Source organism: Antechinus flavipes, chromosome 5 (genome assembly GCF_016432865.1).
Source record: "Antechinus flavipes isolate AdamAnt ecotype Samford, QLD, Australia chromosome 5, AdamAnt_v2, whole genome shotgun sequence".
Taxonomy (NCBI): domain Eukaryota; kingdom Metazoa; phylum Chordata; class Mammalia; order Dasyuromorphia; family Dasyuridae; genus Antechinus; species Antechinus flavipes.
Window position 1 is genome coordinate 295,690,736 of NC_067402.1, and position 21,584 is coordinate 295,712,319.

At 50.9% G+C, this 21,584-nt stretch overlaps 1 protein-coding gene across 1 annotated transcript in view; it reads right to left on the minus strand.

The window, feature by feature from the left end:
* Positions 1 to 20,862, minus strand: part of ATXN10 (ataxin 10) — a 69,189-nt gene extending 48,327 nt beyond the window's left edge. Inside the window, exons 1-3 of the mRNA XM_051962874.1 lie at positions 20,452 to 20,862; positions 5,346 to 5,537; positions 3,736 to 3,818 (exon numbers count right to left, since the gene is read on the minus strand). Coding sequence (XP_051818834.1) covers positions 3,736 to 3,818; positions 5,346 to 5,537; positions 20,452 to 20,768 — 592 coding nt within the window. The 5' untranslated portion in view covers positions 20,769 to 20,862. The remainder of the gene's footprint in view (positions 1 to 3,735; positions 3,819 to 5,345; positions 5,538 to 20,451) is intronic.
* Between the last annotated feature and the right edge of the window lie 722 nt (positions 20,863 to 21,584).

Below are 21,584 nucleotides of genomic sequence, written 5' to 3' on the forward strand. Positions count from 1 at the left end.
CTAGAACTCCACCCTCCGGTAAGTGCCCACAGCCAGCAGCAGCCCTGCCCCATTGTCTCTGCAACCCAAGTGCTGGGTCCTTCCCAGGGACATATCTGTGCACCATAACTGGGCCTGGTATTCTTAATCAGCCAAGGACCCCTCAGTCTTCCAAGTCTCATACCTCTAACTCCCCAAACTGGCCAAGAGACCTGTGATCCAGGCTGAGGCTGTGAGCCAGAGCTGGCCCCAGCTCTATTTTCTGTTTCTGGGGAGCTAGGCTAGAGGTGTTTACACTTCACACTCCCTTAAAGCATCTTCCTGGGGTCTTTCTTCCGTTGTTCCCAAGGACCCCGGTTCTGCCCCAGTCTTATTTGTTTTTCATGGTCTACGTCCCCCCTGAGGTGAACAAATTTTGTTTTGTTTATGGGGGAAATCTGAGAGCTTGGAATTTCCTGACCTACTCCTCCATTTCCCCACAATCCTCCCCCTCAACTAAAAATGTAAATGAAATAAAAACTTCAGCAAAGTGGTAGGATATTAAATAAACCCACATAAATCATCAGCATTTCTGAATATTACCAACAAAACCCAACAGAAAGACATCAGAAAAGAAATTTCATTTCAAATAACTACAGAATACATAAAATACATGGGAATCTATCGGACAAGACAGAGAAACTATATGAATACAACTACAAATAAAGACAAATAATTTTTAAAATGTTAATTGTCCATGGGTAGGCTGAACCAGTATAATACTGACAATACTGCCTGAATTAATTCGCTTTTTAAGTGTCATACCAATGGAGATATCGAAGGATTACTTTATAGGGTTAGAAAAAATAACAAAATTCAGCTAGAGAAATGAAAAGTCAAGAATATCAAGGGAAAAAACAGGCAGGGGAAGGAAGGGCACCTAGTATAAGATCTCAAAATACATGTTTGGTCCTAGACAAGAGACAGAAAGGAAAGTATTAGGCCTATAACACACATTGGCAAATCTAAAAACTCCAACTCTTGGGGTAAGGACTCACTATTACAAAAAAAAGAAAAGAAAAACTGTTGGGAAGAAAACCTAGAAGAAAACCACATCACACTGTTCACCGGGAGAAACTCCAAATGGGTACCTGACTTGACATATTAGATGGCACCATAAACAACCAGAGAAGATGGGATAAAATTATCTCTCTAATCTATCAAGACAGTAAGAGGGCATGACTGAAGGACAGGGAGGATCCCACATGATAAAATAGACAATTTCAGTTACATAAAATTAAAACTGCTTTGCACAAATGAAATCAATGCACCTAAAATTAGAACAGAATGGGGGAAATTATTTACAGTAAATTCTCCAATAAATATCAAAGACATAAGATACAGATTCAAATTTATAAGAATGAGAACCACTCCCCAAAAGATAAATGGTCAAAGGCTATCAGTAGGCAATTTTCAGAAGAAAAATCTCAAAAAAACACTAGTAACTAGAAAAATACAAATTAAAATGGCCCTGAGATTCTCCCTCACATCCATCAGGGCCAACTAACAAAAAAGGAAAAATGGCCAGTGCCAGAGGGAATATGGAAAACAAGCACCAGTACAAGGTTGGTGGAGCCGTGGCTGATCCAGGTCACCTGGAAAGCAAATTGGAACTGGCTAGGCTCCAAGGCCACTTTTCATGGCTTCTGCGTTTGCTCCCTTGTGGGGACCTCCGGGATCTTCAGGCTCACGGGAAAAGACATTTCATTTTTGTTCCTGTCTTCCTAGCCCGGGGCTCTGAGTAGAGATCAGCCAATGGGAGGTGAATTCAGTGGCAGTTTGGAAGAAATGTGGGGATACCAAATCCCACTGCTCCCCATTGCTCAGAGATGCTAGCAGCGATGCTCCTGCTTCCAGACCCGGCCCACGTGTACCCACCTCCTCCGGGAAGCCTCCTCTGGCCCAATTTGGCCCCAGGTCCTTCCCTCAGCCCACCAGGCCTCTCACAGAGTTCACTGCTTCTCCCCCAACACATTTATGAGATGCTCCCATGAGAGGCTTGGGGACTTGCCTCCAGCCAGCTGGGCAAGGTCAGATAGAGATCCCAAGGGGGGTCAGGGATTAGTGCCAGGGGCAACCTCTGAGGGGCTGGGCCGAGCCCCAGCTGAGTGCAAGGCCTTGATGGGGGAGGAAGCTTGTCCCAAAGCAGAGGCAGAGGTTCCAATGAAGCCTCTGGTCCCAGAGCAGTCTTCAGTCCAGTGTATTCCCAATCTCGTTCTGGAGCCTCCCTGAGGGAAGGAGCATACACCATGGGACCTTGTGTGCAGTTGGTGCTTAATGAATGCACGTGGCCTGGGACTGGACCACCCACTTCTGATGACTGACACCTGTGGAGCAAGGCCAGGAGCTGCGGGTGGCCAAGGCTGGGGCTCAGCTTGCAAGCCCCGGATCACTTCTGCTCCTGAGCAGGCCCATGGAGGTGTGGAGCAGAGCCGCCCCTCCTCCCCTTGTCTGTGGCCATGGCATCTGATGCACAGGACGTCCCTTAAAGCAAGTTCACGGATGCCAGGGGAAGGACCCCGATCTTGGGCTGGAAGCCGCTGGGCCATTCACTCCCCGCCTGCCCTGAGCCGGGTCCAGGCCTGAGGCCCTCCCTCCCAGCTCCCCACGGCTCACTCAGAGAAAGGGCCGAGAGTCGCTGGCAGCCCAGGCGTCTGGGTTTCATTTACTGCCCCCTCACTACCGTAATCGCCGTTTAATCATGGCATTCGGTACAGCATTTCCTTTGGGGTCACTGTATTTAGTAATCCGTCATTAAACAGAAAACTGCTAGTCCCGACCACAGCCTGCGGGCTCCTGCCAGGGACACCGGGAGAGGTGACCCCTGCCCTGCCCCGGCTCCAGGGCTCTCCTGCACCCCCCACTGCTGAACCCCCGTGGCTCTGGCTGACCTCAAACAGATGGGCCCTTGAAGCCACAGCCCAGACCTCCTCAAGCACACACGGAGGCCCGGCCTCTCAAACAGGACACGGGCCTGGGCCTTGTGCTCACGGCTGGGGCGTCCCCCTGGACGGCCGGGCCAGCGGGGGATGACCTGGGAGAGAAAGGCGGCGCATTGGCCCAGCAAGCTGAGCTGTCCAGGGCCCGAGGCCTGACGGAGGCAGGACCCCCTCGCCCCAAACCGGGACAAAGGTGGGCTCCTCCTCGTCCCCGCAGCTTCCCAGCCCCCCACCACCGCATGAGGAAGGCCCCGGACACCTCCAAAGTCAGCTTCTTGCGCTCGGGGCTGTGGGCGCTCCAGCCTCCCGAGGAGAAGCCGCTGTCTGCAGACACAGTTCTCCCGCGTGAAGGACATTACCCCCACAAGTCCGGAACCAGCAGAAACATGCCCCGCAATCACTGAACAAGGCACCCTGAGGAGCCCCGGCCACGGTCATCACTGCTGGGGGCCTGCAGTCCCCTGGAGATCTGCCACAGGCAGCCCAGCATGTGGACAGATGGGGAGGGCTGGACAGGGGGCTCAGTGTCACGGAGGGAGCCAGGCCCTGTGCTGGGGGGAGGCCCAGAATCTCCACCCCCCACGCCTTTGGAGGCCATCGTCCAGCAGACCCAAGGGCGCCAGCGGCACCCAGAGAACCACTCCCAGCAGTCCGAGGCCCTGCTCCTCGAGAAAAAGAGGAGGGCCGAAGGGGCCTGGAGTGGTGAGGCACCAGGGGAGGGGCGCAGAGTGAGGAGGTGCCACGGGAGGGGAGGGCCTGAGGAATGACTGCGACTTACCCGCCAAATGGGATTCCTGCTCCATGTCCAGCTTCTGAAATAAATTAATCAGCTCCACCGTGCTGTCGATCAAGTTCAAGTTCCTGTGAAGGTTTTCACAGAAAAAGGCCAAACTGAGCACTTTCCTGATTCAGGTGTCCCTTCCCCCCAGCCCCTTTCATGGCTGTCCTTCCAATGACTGGGGGGAGAAGGGTGCTCCCCTGCTCCTGGGGACACCCTCGGGATGGAACCCCAGACGGGTCCTTGGTCCCAGCAGTGGGGATGCTCGCTGCCCACCCCAGAAATACACATTCTGTCCCACAAAGGGACAGATGGCTCTCCATGGCCCCTGTGGGCACCTAAGCCTGTGGAGGAGCCCCTTCTGGAAACATGACTTTAAATGAATAAAATAAAACACATTGCGTCAGCCACCACCCCACCAGGACGGGGCCCGAATCCCAACTTCAGAGATGGGCGGGAGGAAAGGCTCTTGGAATTGCCCCATCCTCGCAGGCCCAGGCCTTGCGGCTGGGGCTCTGGGCTGTGGGCGAAGATCCAGGTCATGCCGAGCTCCCACGAGCTAGCCCGGCCTCCCAGCACCCCTGCAGCACAATGCCCACAAAGGCCAGGGGGCCACACGGCCTCTTCTCCGAGGGCCAGACTCCAGGTGCTGGCCACACGGCTCAGGGGGCTTTTCCCACGCAGCCTAGAATCTGCCAAGATGGGGCAGCAGGGCCTGAGGCTCTGGGGGGAGCTCCAGGCCCAGGCCTGAGCAGGCCCCCTGGCTCGGATGTGAAGCAGACGAGCGAGCCTCTCCTACAAGGGGCCCCAGCTCCCTCATTCTCGATACCACGGAGTGCATACAGCACCTCGTGCCCCTAGAAGAGCGAAGCTGAAATCCAGGATCCGCAGCTGGCCGCACCCCGGGAGCCGACCGGGAGAGCCAGAAAGCCCCAGAAAACAAGCAGCCAGGAGGCAGCTAAGGGACTAAGGTCATCAAAGCTCCCGGATCAAAATGGGTGCCGTGGCTAATCACTCGGACTCCACCAAGGAGGCACCAGAAGAGGAACAAACAATGAAGATGCGGCGGCAGCCTCCCGATTCCCACCACTCCCCATGAGGCTGAGGGGAAGGGCGGGAGGGGGGGCCAAGGTGGTATCCAACAGGTCCAAGGACGAAAACAATGTGAAACGGAAGAACGCCCTTCCCCCCGGCCGTCCTGGCCACGCAGCTGACTCCGGGGAATGACAATTCCGGCATTCCTGGCTGCAGGGTGGGAGATCTCGCCCCCGAGGGGCTGCCAGGTCAAGGGGCACGCATCAGGCAGGAGCCTCATCTCCCCAGAGATGTGTCGCCACCACAAATCAGGCCGGCTCCCAGCAGACAAAGGGCCAACCGCGCGAGCCCTGTCTCGGGGAGCTGCCACCCACGTTGCCTGCCCCCCTGCCCTCCCCAGAATTCCTTCCCAACAGATTCCTGGCCCCGAGGCCACAGTCAGTCCGTCCCCTGGCTTTGGGGATCAGGGCACACAGTGAACGAGTCGCTCCTGAACCCCACAGGTAGCCAGCCCAAGGACAGGCTCCCCCCGCCCCCGGGCAGGCTCCATGCCCACGTCACAGCGGGCACCCTACCTGATCGTGCTCTGGTTCCCGGGGCACTGCACACAGGCGTTCCTCAGGCAGCGGAAGCACTCGGCCAGGAGCTGCAGCTGGGGCTCCAGAGGTCCCCGGAGGCCCTCGTCCCAGCAGGCCAGATGCACCTGGCGGGAGGATTTTATCAGGATCTGACTGATGCTCTGGAAGACACGCTCAGGAGCAGTTTCTCTGAAACAAGAGAACAGGGCCATAAACCCTCACGCCACTTGCTCTGGATGATGTTCTCCTGGCACCCGCTCATGGTCTGATTTAAGACCAATCACATCCTCAGTCCTCGAAGGATCATGGGCTTCTCAGCCTCCATGTGACTGACCGGGAGCCCAGACCCAGGGACGGGGGGCTCAGGGGGCGGAATGTGGGGGATGTGCCCGGCCGAGGATTCGCCTCAGCCAGCGGGCTCAAGAGCTTTAGTTTTTGTAACTGTTCTCTGGGGAGGAGAGAGGGGAAAGGAAAAAAAGGAACCCCTTGTCAAGTGAAAACATGGGTAGTTGAGGACAGCAAACAATGAAACATCCCAATGTCTCTGTCTGTGTATACATACATGTAGACTATATCACACTATGCTCTATTTTATTAAAAGAGGCTATACTATATTGTAGCTATATTACACTGCAGAGTATACCACATAATACATTACATAACATCATAACATATTGTGTCATGTACTACATTATATTGTACTATGGTTTTGTATCATGCTATACAATATGCTATGCTATATTATGCTGTACACTGATACTATATATTATATTACACTATTCTATACTATTATATTGTATTATACTATGTCATACAGTATTACATTCCATTGTTTTGTATATATCGCACTCTATACAGTATATTATATATTATACTATATTGTATCACATATAATAACTATATACTATAATATATTGTGTTACATTATATTTTATTATATCATATACTGTATTATTCACTATACTGTATATTATGTTATACTTTACTAATTTTATTAAATGTTATACTATGTCATACTGTTGTTATGTTGTTATTATGCTATACTATTATTTTTTAACAAATTATATACCATATTGTATTACACTTCTACATTATATTGTATTATCTTATAGCTATACAAACCATATTAATCTTCCACCAATACTATCTATTACATTAAACTATGGTATATGACACTATGTGACACTATTATATTGTATTATATTATATGGTACTAGACTATATTGTGTTATGCATATATAATATATATATATATATATCACATATTGATATTATACTAGATTGTATATTATGCTATACCAAAGTATTGCATTACATTATATCATACTGTTATCCACTATACTATATAGTATAGTATATTTTACTAAATGACCATTTCTTATTATTTTTATTTATTATTTTATTATATATTATATAATATAAATGATATTATTACTAAATAAATATTATACTATATCATACTATCATATTCTATTATGTTGTAGTATGTTATATTATGCTATACTATTATATTTTAGTAAGTTATATGTATTATGCTGTATATACTTCTATATTATATTATGTTATATATATATACACACATTATACCAATACAATATATTAAACTATGCTATATTATACTATACTACACTATTATAGCGTATCATATTATATTATATTATATGGTACTGTAATGTGTTGTATATATATTGTACAGTATGTATATTATATATTGATATTATACTATATTGAATATTATACTATATACCAAATTATACCATATTACTTAATGTTGCACTACATTATATTGTATATTACACTGTTATCCACTATACCATATATTACACTATATTTTATTAAATGACACTATTTTATACTACATCACACTATTATATTTCATTGTTATATTTTACTATACTATTATATTTTAACAAGTTATATGTTATATTATTATGCTTCTGTATTATATTGTGTTATATGATCTTATATTAGTCTTTATAATCATTCTGTGAGCTAAGTATTCCCCATTTCACAGATGAGGAGCCTGAAGCTGATGGTATACCCAGAATCAGATGGCTACTAAGTGTCGAGCCTGCCGGCACTCCTGCCTTGAGTCCGCAACTCTAACCATTAACACCACCCAGCCACTCCAACACTAACAGGAGGCGCAGTCGCTATAAAAGTCTCCCCCTGACCCCGACAATGCACCTCACAACTTTCCATTCTTCCTCAATTTTTCACCAATTTGAAAAGATGCAATCTGGCAAGAAGGGCCCTAGTACTCCCTGATGTTCCCAAGCCAGGGCCGAGCTCAGTGAAACCGGCCCTACTGGGAAGGCAAGGGGCCGTGACCAGGCTCGCCCTCATTTTCCCAAGAAGGATGCGGGTGGTCAGCCCTTCGGCGGAGGGGCCCCCCCACGCCGACAGAGAGAGACACTGAGCTCCTGGGATCCCAGGGGCCACAAGTGCTTGCAAAGACACTCAAGAACAGCCTCCGGAGGCTCCTATCAGATAGGGAAGGAATGTATACCCTGCAGACAAGGCACAAATGAGGCACCAGTGCAGAACAAAAAATCCTTTGAATCGTACAAAAGGTAGAATTTCCTTTCCGTCAAGTTTGAACAGATCTGGGGTTTTAATCTAGGCAGGCCTGGCTGGGCTAAAATGGAAGACGAGAACAGACAGCTCTAAGGCTCCTGGGATTGCCACTCACAGAGAATTACGGGGGGTTGGAGGGGGGAATCTGAGGCTGGTCACTCACTCAGCCCAGGCCCTTCTCAGTGCTCAAAGATGCATCCCAATGCCTTAGATTTAGCCCCCCAGGGGCAGAAGGGGCTCGCAAGGATTCAGCTCCCGTTATTGAGAAAAGAACAATTAAGAACGTGGTCCCTGCAGGGCCTGGAGGCCTGAGACCCCAACTCTCCATCCTAGCCTGCCTGGCACAGGGAATTCCCACAATCTTCTCAGGAACCACCATGGCCACGGTTCCCCACTGCTAGCCCTCCGCTTGGGCTCTTCCCTCCAGACCTGGGCCAGACTGCCCTCCTATCATCCTCTGCTTACCCTCCAAAAGGGTCAGTTGTGCTGAACCCCCTGGACCCACACAAAGCTCCCGCTGCTTCAGCAGCTCCTCTCACCCTCCCTGTCCAGGGACATTGGTACGCCCACCCATTGACACTCCCCCTTAAATGGTCATTCAATCAATTAATCTGCATTAATTAAGTGCTGACAAGGTGCCAGAAGGGGGATGACAGGGACTAACTGGGGGCAGTGTCAGTGGAGAAAAGGGGATCACAATCAATGTTAATTTGGTTATGGGGGCAGCAGAGGATCAAGGAGAGTGAGGAGATGGCAAGCCCAGGTGACAGAAAGATGGTGGGGCTCTCAAGGGGAGCCAGAAAGTTAGAAGGAGGGGATAGTTTAGGGCAAAGAGACTAAGTTTAAATTGGAGGCGTCTATGAGAAAAATGAGTAGAGATGCCCAACGGAGAGCTGCAATGCAAGACTGAAGTTCTGCTATGCCCAAAGGGTCAGCCTCATGCCCAGCAGTGCCATTCCTGGGCCTGTATCCCAAGGAAACCTTCAAGGAGGGACAAGGACCCCCGTGTGCCAAAACGTCTGTAGCAGCTCTCCTTGTGGTAGCCAAGAATCAGAAAACAAGTCCATGCCATCCACTGGGGAACAACTGAACAAACTGTAGTATGTGAAGATGATAGAAACGAGGAACCAAGATGGTTTTAAGGGATTTCTATGAACTGAAGCTGAATGAAACAAGCAGAACCAGGAATCCATCGTACACAATCCCAGCAAGATCGTGCGATGATCAAGTAGGAAAGAGCGGCTTCCACTCACTGGTTCTGTGACCAAAGTCATCCCACTAGTCTTTGGACAGAAAACGCCATCTGCATCCAGAATGAGAACTATGGAGACTGAATGTAAATCAGCATGTGCTATGTTCACTTCTTTTTTCTTTTTCTTTTTTTTTCCTCTTGTGATTTTTCTCTTTTGCTCCAATTTTTCTCTTTCAACATGATTTAAATGGAAATATGTTTTTTAAAAATCAATGTAGATGTATAACCAGAAAAAAAATTTTTAATTAAATTAAATTTAAATGAGAGGAAATAGTAGTTTTTTCTTGAGGAATTTGCCGTTTCCTTCTCCAGTTCATTTTGCAGATGAGGAAATTGAGGCAAACAGGGTTAAATGATTTGCCCAGTATCACTCAGTAAGTGTCAAAGCTAGAGGTGAACTCAGGTCTCAGTACCCTGACTTTCCCACCACAAATCAGAGCAACTGAGCTTTTTAAGACTCACAAAAGACTTGACATCTCTGAGCCCATTTGAGCCTCACCCCAGACACACCTGTGGGGAGGGGAGTCGATGGATGATGTTAGATTACATTTTATAAATGAGAGAAGTCCGAGACGCAAAGTTAAGTGATTTTCCTTGGCTCATAGTGTCCCTGTCCCTACCTCAGGAAACCCACTCTCTCCTCCCTTCTGTGTGTCTCAAAGTCTAATATATATTCCACCTCTCCTGTGTTACTGTAGCTGAAGGCAACCTCTCTAGTAAAATTCACAGGCTAGACAGAGATTGTCATCAGAAGTGAGAGGAGTCTATAATTTGTCACCCTGGCTAGACTGAAAGCTTCCTGACAGGTGACTTAAATGAAAGGCTAGGAAATTAAATCACGATTAACAGCAGGATATACCAGGATTGCCTGTGGCCAGGCCAGTGGGCCCAGCACTAAGAGTACAAACACCAAGAAATGGTCCTGATCGGCCATAGCTAGGACACCTATCACCCTAGCATCAACTGCAAAAGGGGAAAGGCCAGTTTGGCCCAGAGAGGCCAGGTGCCAGCTGGCCGCTCCGCCACTCACTCCTCAGTTTTGATCACATATTCCAGGGAGCCTGGGGAGGGGGCCTTCGGCTTGAGGTGCCGTGGCTGGTCTGTGAACTGAACGAGAATCTAGCTCAAAGGCAAGCAGCAGCTGGAGCAAAATAAAAAATACACCGAGCTAGAAAGAACTCAAGGCCCGAGGAGCCACACTTAGAAGCCACCACCGTAAAGGAAAAGAGAGCTTGGAAAGTGATGTTCCCGAATCAGAGAACACAAACTTACAGAACAAAACTGAGGATAATCCCACAGGGGAAAAAATGGACCTTGAATGAAACACAGATCTTCCAAACAAAGGCCAGAGCTACACAAAAACCCTGAACTACTAACAGAGGAGTGAACAGAAACATAAGAAAGCAAATGCAAACAAGCAATCATAAAGAACTAAACAAGGACTAACTGTTTATATTCTAATATAAGGAAATAAACAAGTTTTGGATATCTAAATGTCACGGAATACAGTTATGTTGAAATGAGCATAGGGATGGTTTCAGAATAAAAATCTAGAAAGATTTGTATGAACTGATGCAGAAGTAGAACATTTATATAATAACCACAAAAATTGTAAAGACAGGCAATTCTGAAAGACTTGGGAACTCTGATGAATTAATGATCCATCAGGATTCCCAAGGACTCGGGATGATGGGCATTTCCCACCTGACAGACAGAATAAGGCCTGGCTCGGGGTGGAGACACAACACTCATTCTTCTTTCTGCTAATGCGGAACCCAGCCAACACCCAAAAGATCAGACACAGAGGTTGCCTTAGTAATCATCTGTCCCAGCAGTCGCTTTCTACCAAGGCCTATGAAAGTGAAGACGAGAGAGAAGGAATAAAGGGCCAAGGGAGGTGGCCCGCCAGGCTAACCCACATGGCAAGTTACACGCAGCTAAGATTTCCAAATCCAAAAGGGATGACTCCGGGCTCCTAATTCCTTGCTGAAATATTTTGTCTCAAATCCTCAAGGTGGAGAAGGAGTTTGGGCGACTAGGGGTCCGGCAGAAGCCTGCCCTTTGGGGGCACAGCATGAAGCACTTTCTGGTGGGCCATCCGAACAGCCCTGGGCAGCACTGTGACTCAGCTGCCAGCACACCAATTAAATCACACTATAAAAAGAAGGCATTTTCATAGCCTCGAGGCAATTGTCTTTATTTTTCCCAAGGCCACAGCTTGGAGGAGCACATGGAACCATTTGCTAAGGGGTTCTGAGTCAACTGCGAAATATAGAAAACAGTGGTCAGTGGGAGCCACCCCTTACTAGCCCACCACACTCAATTATGTTGGATGAATAAAACAGACAGGAAACAGCTCAAGCCATGATCTCAAAACAAACAGGTTACAGGAGCTGGGGGGTGCAGCTGTCAGCCCGGTTCCCTTCAATAGTGGTTTCATGCCTCCTCCCTGACCTCCAGGGGCCTGGTCCCTCACTCAGCAGCTCCAGGGGGTGTGAGTCACCACAAGGCACAAAGTCCTAGGAGTCCAAATGGATTCACTAAAGCCAGTTCCCAAAGGCCGCCAGTTCCCAAAGGCCGCCAGTTCCCAAAGGCCTCCACCTGACGGAGGTTTAACCCGAGTCCAAGACCCTCTGTTTAAGTTTAAATAGTCTAGCTAGGTCTTTTCGCCGAGTTAGCATAAAGTGAGCTTCCTAGAGGGACTCAGGGCTGAAAGGGGCCTTGCTCGAAGGGAAGGGAAAGCTGAGGCCACAGTCCAAATGATTTGCCTGAGGCTGGGAGGGGAAGCACCTAGATTCAAGCCCTCTCCCCCCAATTCCTAGCTCCTGGCCTAATACTGCCGACTTCCCAGAGCTGCAGTTATCGGCATTTTTGTTCACATCTCGGATAGAAGCTAACATCTCTGCCATGTTCCTGCCTTTGTTTGTACCCAGAACCACACTTAAATGTTTACTGACCAACGCCCTCACACTGGATCTTGATGGTGAAGAAGCAAGTTTAACATCATGCATCTACTCCTGAGGACCCAGCACTCATCTCAATGTGCCGGCGTCACAAACACACTATGGGGACCGAGCCCCAGCCTTGAGCTCGGCCACGGGCTACTCCAGGAGCTGAGGCAGGAAGGGGCTGAGCAGGTGCCGGTCTTCTTGGGGCAGGAAGAGCCTCCCTGGGAATGTCCTCTAGCTCGAGGAGCAGAAGTCGAGGGTTCGGAGGGGTTGAGGGGAAAGGGAGCAGGTAACGTGCCCTGGCCTTTGTTCTGTTTTTTAAGAAAATCCTCCTGCAAAGACCAAAGGGAAGAGAGCATTGAGCATTCATTTGCAGCTCTCTGACGGTCAGGCTACTTTAGCTCCATGGGGCCTACTGCCGGGGACGTCCAGGGCACCTGCTGGCCTTCCCACAGAGCACAGGCCAAAGGCCTTCACGATCTCGCCACTGATCCCTGGTTCCATCTCTGAGCTAAGTCTGCCCCACCTGAGAAGAGCTCTGAGATCCTCCCGCTCCCTCCGGGCCCAAAAGCTCTGGGATTCTGCCGCCGAAAGGTCGGCCTCGGACTCCTGGGAGACGTACGTTGTCGGGAGGTCAGTCAAAGAGAGGAGGGATTCTGGCTCCAGGCACCCCATGAGGCCTCGCAGGGGCTATAAGTGGTGGCAGCAGTCACAATGATTCAACAAACCACAGACCTTTTCGAGGTACAAACTTCTCAATTTAGCAAAAGGAAAAAGCAAAGCACGGGGCACTTGGCGTCAGGAGACCTGGCTCTGAATCGCAGCTCTGCTCTGTTCTCCCTCGCCCCCTCACCGGTGTCCTGACCTGTCCGAGAAGGGGCAGGGCCCGAGGGCTGATCTCTAAATCCTGTGATTCTGACACCCCAAAGGTCAGGGAAACAAAGACAGATCCTCAAAGCTCGCTGGTTTTCAATGCCGAGCATCCCACTGCTTCTTTTGGATTTGGGAATCTGGTGGGCGCCATCACGGGAGCCCAATCACCCGGCCACCTAAAGGACCCAGTTTTATAGGAATTTCTTCAGCTACAGCCTCGGATCACGTCACCACAGAGTCTCCCACGGCTCGATTCCAAGGAACTCCAAGGTCGGCAGTTCATCCAGGGAACCCACGAATTCTTCCCCAGGCAATCAGACTCGACAGGCAGCACTGACACAAGTCGCTGCATCCAAAGCTCACGGTGGGCAGCTTCCCGTGGCCCTGCCTATCCCCCAGTCTGATCCGATCTGTCCCAGCTGCCTCTGCTGAGGAGCAGGTCTCGATGGCACACCGGACCCAAGAGGTCAAACAGCCAGAGAGGTTAGAAAAGGGCCTGCAGAGAGCCCCGCGCAGGGCTCTGAGGGGGCCTGGGAATACGGAGCTCTCGAATTCAGCGTCAGGAATGGGGGAAGAAGATACTCAGCCATCGCAGCAATCAGAATGCCCAGGTGTCTTGACCCCACAGGCTTCAATGGACAAGGGCGGGGAGGCCCAGCCCATCAGAAGAACTGATATTCCCCAGGGCACAATCTCGCCGGCCTCCCCCGACCTCGCTGCCATTTCTTCCGGCTCCGTCTCAGCCAGCGACCCCCCTTTACACACCTGACTCCGCCAGGCCCTGGGAAATAGAGAAGAGCCCTGTCTGGCCGAGATGAAAATGAGGGGAGGCCGGCGCCCCGGTGCTCATCGCCAGGGACAATGCACTGAACAACCTTGTCTCCTCTTACAGCTGATTTTCAGATGGGGAGATTGTTTTACTTGGGAGAAAACAGGAGCCCAGAACCACAGCTGAGCTCCCAAACAGAGGCCTCCATATCCCTCCCTGCTACAGACAGAGGAGTTCTGGGCAGGCACGCTGGGGCTTCCTGGGGCTCCACTGCAGACAGCAAATAACACCTCCCTCGCCGAGGATAGGCCCAAAAACACAAGGGGAAGAGAAAGGTGGCTGTGTGTGTGTGTGTGTGTGTGTGATAGCAGGACTGCCCCTGCCCCCTCCCCACCTCCGACAGAGGCACTAGAAGCAGTGCCCAGCTACCTGGGAGCTCAAGGCCTCTGTGACAGAGACGAAGCATCCTTACCCCTTCATCCCCAGGTGGCCCATAGGGCACCTCCCGGCACAGGCCACCCACGACTGCCATTCCACAACAAAGTGCTCTCTTCTCTCCCACCCTGGGAACCTCCCCTCCCAGCACTCTCCCACATCACCCTGCTGGGGCCTGTCCTGAGAGCTGCACCAGGGGCCTTTACAGGAGCAGCTGAGGGACAGCAACCACCAGCCCAGAGAAGGGAAGCTGCCAGGCCCACAACAGCTGCCCTCAGGGAACTCAAAAGTTGTCAACTAGAAAAGGAATGACAGCGGTTCTGGCTGAGTCCTGGGTGAAATACAGAGACAAGTTTGGGGGCAGAGCAGTGTCCAGCCTACCAAAAGCACTTAATAAATGTTCTATCCATCCATGTATCCATCCATCCATCATCTATCTAATCTTTCATTCATCCATCACCTATCTTTCCATCCTTCCATCTGTCATCTATTCATCTATTCTATCATCTGTCTAGCCAGCCTTCCATTATCTATCCATCCATCCATCTACCTATCATCTATTCATTTATCCTTCCATCTGTCATCTATTCATCCATCTTCTTGTCTATCATCTATCCATCCAGCCTTCCACTATTTATTCATCTATCCATCCATCATCTATCTAATCTTTCATTCATCCATCACCTATCTTTCCATCCTTCCATCTGTCATCTATTCATCTATTCTATCATCTGTCCAGCCAGCCTTTCATTATCTATCCATCCATCCACCTATCCATCATCTATCCATCTATCCTTCACTCTCTCATCTATTCATCCATCTTCCTGTCTATCATCTATCCATCCAGCCTTCCACCATCATCTATCCACCCGTCATCTAATCCATCCAGCCTTCCATTATCTATCCATCCATCCATCTACCTATCATCTATTCATTTATCCTTCCATCTGTCATCTATTCATCCATCTTCTTGTCTATCATCTATCCATCCAGCCTTCCACTATTTATTCATCTATCCATCCATCATCTATCTAATCTTTCATTCATCCATCACCTATCTTTCCATCCTTCCATCTGTCATCTATTCATCCATTCTATCATCTGTCCAGCCAGCCTTTCATTATCTATCCATCTATCCACCTATCCATCATCTATCCATCTATCCTTCACTCTCTCATCTATTCATCCATCCATCTATTATCTATCCATCTATCCTTCTATCCATCTTCCTGTCTATCATCTATCCATCCATCCATCATCTATCCATCCAGCCTTCCATTATCTATCCATCCATCCATCTACCTATCATCTATTCATTTATCCTTCCATCTGTCATCTATTCATCCATCTTCTTGTCTATCATCTATCCATCCAGCCTTCCACTATTTATTCATCTATCCATCCATCATCTATCTAATCTTTCATTCATCCATCACCTATCTTTCCATCCTTCCATCTGTCATCTATTCATCCATTCTATCATCTGTCCAGCCAGCCTTTCATTATCTATCCATCCATCCACCTATCCATCATCTATCCATCTATCCCCTTCCATCTCTCATCTATTCATCCATCTTCCTGTCTATCATCTATCCATCCAGCCTTCCACTATCTATTCATCCATCCATCTATTATCTATCCATCTATCTTTCCATCTGTCAGCTATTCATCCATCTTCCTGTCTATCATCTATCCATCTAGCTTTCCACCATCATCCACCCATTATCTATCCATCCAGCCTTCCATTATCTATTCATCCACCCATCTATCTATCATCTGTCTATCTATCCTTCCATCTGTCATCTATTCATCCATTCTATCATCTGTCCAGCCAGCCTTTCATTATCTATCCATCCATCCACCTATCCATCATCTATCCATCTATCCTTCCATCTCTCATCTATTCATCCATCTTCCTGTCTATCATCTATCCATCCAGCCTTTCATTATCTATCCATCCATCCACCTATTCATCATCTATCCATCTATCCTTCTATCCATCTTCCTGTCTACGATCTATCCATCCAGCCTTCCACTATTTATTCATTCATCCATCTATCATCTATCCATCTACCATTCCATCTGTCATCTATTCATCCATCTTCCTGCCTATCATCTATCCATCTAGCCTTCCACCATCATCCACCCATTATCTATCCATCCAGCCTTCCATTATCTATCCATCTATCCATCATCTATCCATCTAGTCTTCCATCTGTCATCTATTCATCCATCTTCTTGTCTATCATGTATCCATCCAGTCTTCCATCATCTACTCACCCATCCTTCCACCGATCCTTCCATCATCTACCCATGCATCCTTCCATGCACCATTTATTCTTCCAGCCTTCCATTATCTATCCATCCATCCATCTATCATCTATCCATCCAGCCTTCCATCCATCATCTATCCACCCGTCTTTCTATCTATCCATTATCTATCCATCCAGCCTTCCATTATCTATTCATCCATCCATCTATCACCTATCCTTCCAGCTCTCATCTATTCATCTTCTTGTCTATCATCTATCCATCCAGTCTTCCATCATGTACCCATGCATCCTTCCATCCATCATCTACCCATGCATCCTTCCATGTATCATTTATTCTTCCAGCCTTCCATTATCTATCCATCCAGCCTTCTATCATCTACTCACCCATCTTTCCACCAATTCTTCCATCATCTATCCATCCAACCAACCATCATTTCCCTATCATGCATCCATCCATTCATCCATCCAAAATTTCCCTCACACTTACATCATGCTGCAGTAGCAATGGCTGCCTTGGGAGGCCATGGGCTGGTTTTCTCACTTTATTACACATCACAACCACGTGCTTATTTGAAGAGCTACTGGCTCTGGCTTTCACACACTCTCCCACTCACCACTTTTGTGCCTTAACTCTCCCATTGCCAGAAAGCACCTCCCCTTTGCATCCACTTCTCAGAATGCCTAGTTTTCTCTGCAGCCCAACCCTTGCCCCCCGGCTAGCACCCTGTCTTCACCCCCCCTCTCCAAGTCACCTCGGAACAACTTCCGATAGGTGTTTGAAGGTGTGTTGCCTGGGAGGGCTGTCATCCCCTTGAAGGCAGGGACTACCCTGCTCACACCTCTGCAAGCCAGCGCCAGGCCCGTGGGCTGGGGATGCCACTACAGTAGCCAGAGAAATCTCTTTGTGTTTAGTTTAATTCCAGGCCTATTATGGCAGAATTCTAGTCTTTGGATATTAAAAATCTGAATAAAAATTTTAATAAATCTGAGCCAGCTGATAAAATAATTGATGAAACAACAGAGAGAACAATAGAATCGACCATCCCTGTCAAAATGAAGCCAATTCCCATTCAATTGGGAAATGACAGCCAAACAGAAGTAGTGTGGCACAGCGGTTAGACGGCAAAGCTTTCGTCCCTCCCTCCCCAGTGTTCAAGCCCAGCTTCCGGGGCATGTCACCTCACAGTTCAGGGGTCAAAGTGGGGAGCTGGAGACAAAGTCCTGAGGGGAGGGAGGGGAAGAAAAGAGCGTTTGGAAGGATCTCCTATGCAGCGCACAGCTGCTCACGCTGCCATCCCCCCTAGGAGCTCTCCCAACCGGTGAAGGAGAAGGGCCAGCCCCTGCCCCTGCCCCAGCCCATCTCCTGGTGAGCTCATAAGGTCACTTCCCTGCTCCAAGGCAAAAATGGATGGTGCCTAATGGTGAGAGCAGAGACAGCGCCAGGATGGGCTCAGGGAGAGGGAGAGCCTGGCCCCCTCTCCTGAGCAATGCACAGCACTCAGGAGGGCAAAGGCGGGGGAACTGTCCTTGGAAAAAGGAGAAACTGAGGCTCCCATCGCATGGGACAAGGGGAAAGCAGGACCCAGAGCCAGCCATGGGGAAGGGAACCATCCCAGACCCAGGAATTCTAGAGGGACAATTAATGGCAATAACAATAACAAATAAGGAATAACAAATGCCAGCAGGTCCAATCATCTTCATTTCATTCCAGTCAGCACAAGAACTCGCTACTGGGAAGCTGAGAACAGGGAATGTCGGGGCTGGGAGGGAGCTTAGAACGGGGGTGTCAGGGCTGGGAGGGAGCTTAGAACAGGAGGTGTCAGGGCTGGGAGGGAGCTTAGAACAGGGAATGTCGGGGCTGGGAGGGAGCTTAGAACAGGGAATGTCGGGGCTGGGAGGAGCTTAGAACAGAGGTGTCAGGCTGGGAGGGAGCTTAGAACAGGAGGTGTCAGGGCTGGGAGGGGGCTTAGAACAGGGGATGTCAGGGCTGGGAGGGAGCTTAGAACGGGGGATGTCAGAGCTGGGAGGGAGCTTAGAACAGGGAATGTCGGGGCTGGGAGGGAGCTTAGAACAGGAGGTGTCAGGGCTGGGAGGGAGCTTAGAACGGGGGATGTCAGGGCTGGGAGGGAGCTTAGAACAGGGGATGTCAGGGCTGGGGGGAGCTTAGAATAGGGAACGTCAGGGCTGAGAGGGAGCTTAGAACAGGGGGTGTCAGAGCTGGGAGGGAGCTTAGAATAGGGAACGTCAGGGCTGGGAGGGAGCTTAGAACGGGGTGTCAGGGCTGGGAGGGAGCTTAGAACGGGGGTGTCAGGGCTGGGAGGGAGCTTAGAACAGGGGATGTCGGGGCTGGGAGGGAGCTTAGAACAGGAATGTCGGGGCTGGGAGGGAGCTTAGAACAGGAGGTGTCAGGCTGGGAGGGAGCTTAGAACAGGAGGTGTCAGGCTGGGAGGGAGCTTAGAACAGGAGGTGTCAGGGCTGGGAGGAGCTTAGAACGGGGGATGTCAGGGCTGGGAGGGAGCTTAGAACAGGGAATGTCGGGGCTGGAGGGAGCTTAGAACAGAGGTGTCAGGCTGGGAGGGAGCTTAGAACGGGGGATGTCAGGGCTGGGAGGGAGCTTAGAACAGGGGATGTCAGGGCTGGGGGGAGCTTAGAATAGGGAACGTCAGGGCTGGAGGGAGCTTAGAACAGGGGGTGTCAGAGCTGGGAGGGAGCTTAGAACAGGGAACGTCAGGGCTGGGAGGGAGCTTAGAACGGGGGGTGTCAGGGCTGGGAGGGAGCTTAGAACAGAAGGTGTCAGAGCTGGGAGGGAACTTAGTACAGGGGATGTCAGAGCCGGGAGGGAGCTTAGAACAGAGGTGTCAGAGCTGGGAGGGAGCTCAGAACAGGGGATGTCAGGGCTGGGAGGGAGCTTAGAACAGGGGATGTCAGGGCTGGGAGGGAGCTTAGAACAGGGGATGTCAGGGCCAGGAGGGAGCTTAGAACAGAAGGTGTCAGAGCTGGGAGGGAACTTAGAACGGGGGATGTCAGGGCTGGGAGGGAGCTTAGAACAGGGAACGTCAGGGCTGGGAGGGAGCTTAGAACAGGGGGTGTCAGAGCTGGGAGGGAGCTTAGAACAGGGGGTGTCAGGGCTGGGAGGGAGCTTAGAACAGGGGATGCCAGAGCTGGGAGGGAGCTTAGAACAGGGGGTGTCAGAGCTGGGAGGGAGCTTAGAACAGGGGATGTCAGGGCTGGGAGGGAGCTTAGAACAGGGGGTGTCAGAGCTGGGAGGGAGCTTAGAACAGGGGATGTCAGAGCTGGGAGAGAGCTTAGAACAGGGGGTGTCAGAGCTGGGAGGGAGCTTAGAACAGGGGGTGTCAGGGCTGGGAGGGAGCTTAGAACAGGGGATGTCAGAGCTGGGAGGGAGCTTAGAACAGGGGGGTCAGAGCTGGGAGGGAGCTTAGAACAGGGGATGTCAGAGCTGGGAGGGAGCTTAGAACAGGGGGTGTCAGAGCTGGGAGGGAGCTTAGAACAGGGGGTGTCAGAGCTGGGAGGGAGCTTAGAACAGGGGATGTCAGAGTGGGGAGGGGGCTTAGAACAGGGGATGTCAGGGCTGGGAGGGAGCTTAGAACAGGGAATGTCGGGGCTGGGAGGGAGCTTAGAACAGGAGGTGTCAGGGCTGGGAGGGAGCTTAGAACAGAAGGTGTCAGAGCTGGGAGGGAGCTTAGAACAGGGGGTGTCAGAGCTGGGAGGGAGCTTAGAACAGGGGGTGTCAGAGCTGGGAGGGAGCTTAGAACAGGGGAGGTCAGAGAGGGGAGGGAGCTTAGAACGGGGGCTGTCAGGGCTGGAGGCAGCTTATTAACAGGTGGCGTCCGAGCTGGGAGGGGCCTAGGGCACTGCGCGGTTCCTGGCTCCAAGCCTCCGGGCCCCGGGCCGCCGTCCCCCTCCCCCTCTCTGTAGCTCCCTGACACGTTTCCCCTCCTGTCGGACCCTCCGTTACCGGTGCTGCTGTTCGCGGAGCAGTTCCATGATCTCGTGCAGCCGTTCCAGCTGCTTTTCCGGCTCGTCGTCTGTTTCCAGCCCCTCCAGCGACGCCTGCACCGGCCCGGAGCTGAACCCTGTTCGCCCCGATATCTCACTGGGTGCCGCCATCTTTCGCGGAAGGGCGGTCCCTGTGCTCAGGAAACCGCCCCACAAGGGCCTTCTCTCCAATCCGCTGCACGTTTCTGACTTAGGGCCCGCCTCCTGGGCGGCTCGTGTCCCGCCCCAACGAACTTTCTTCCAATCAAGCATCTCGCTCTTCTTCCCACGCCGCATCCTTCTAGGTTTGAATCCCACCCTCAAGATCTCCGCCGCCAATCCTCGACGGCCTCCTTTCCCGTCCCGCCTTTTCAGCCTCGCGAGCACCAGCCAATCTGCTCCCTCGTCTTCGCCCCTTGCACGGGCCCGCAGTTCGGGCCCCGCCCCAACGGCCTAAGCGCCGAATCCGCAGTATTGAGTTTCTGGAGTCCCGCCCTCTGAAGGACGCTAAAGCTCCTCAGCCCCGCCCCCTCTCGAGACTGTGCTTCGCATGTGGCTGGACCCCTCCCAGGAAGCTTGGAAGCCTCTAGGGAAGGTCGGGCGGCAGGTAGCCCGGGCTGTGTGCGCTGGGCGGTCCCCAGGCCAGCTCAGGCACCAGCAGCTCCCGCGGGAAGCAGCCGAGGGCTGGGCACATGCTCGTGGGACCCTGAGGCCTGGGGCCGCGGAGGTGTCGGACTCTGTTCTTTCCTCCCTCCCTTCCTCCTTCCTTTCTTCCTCCCTCCCTCCCTCCCTCTCTTCCTCCCTTCCTCTCTTCTTCCTCCCTCCCTTCCTCCCTCCCTCCCTTCTTTTCTTCCTCCTCCCTCCCTCCCTCCCTCCCTTCTTTTCTTCCTCCCTCCCTCCCTCCCTCCCTTCTTTTCTTCCTCCCTCCCTCCCTCCCCCCTCCCTCTCTTCCTCCCTCCCTCCCTCCCTCTCTTCCTCTCTCCCTCCCTCCCTCCTCCCTTCTTTTCTTCCTCCCTCCCTTCCTCCCTCCCTCTCTTCCTCCTCCCTCCCTCCCTCCCTCCCTCCCTTCTTTTCTTCCTCCTCCCTCCCTCCCTCCGTTCCTTTCTTCCTCCC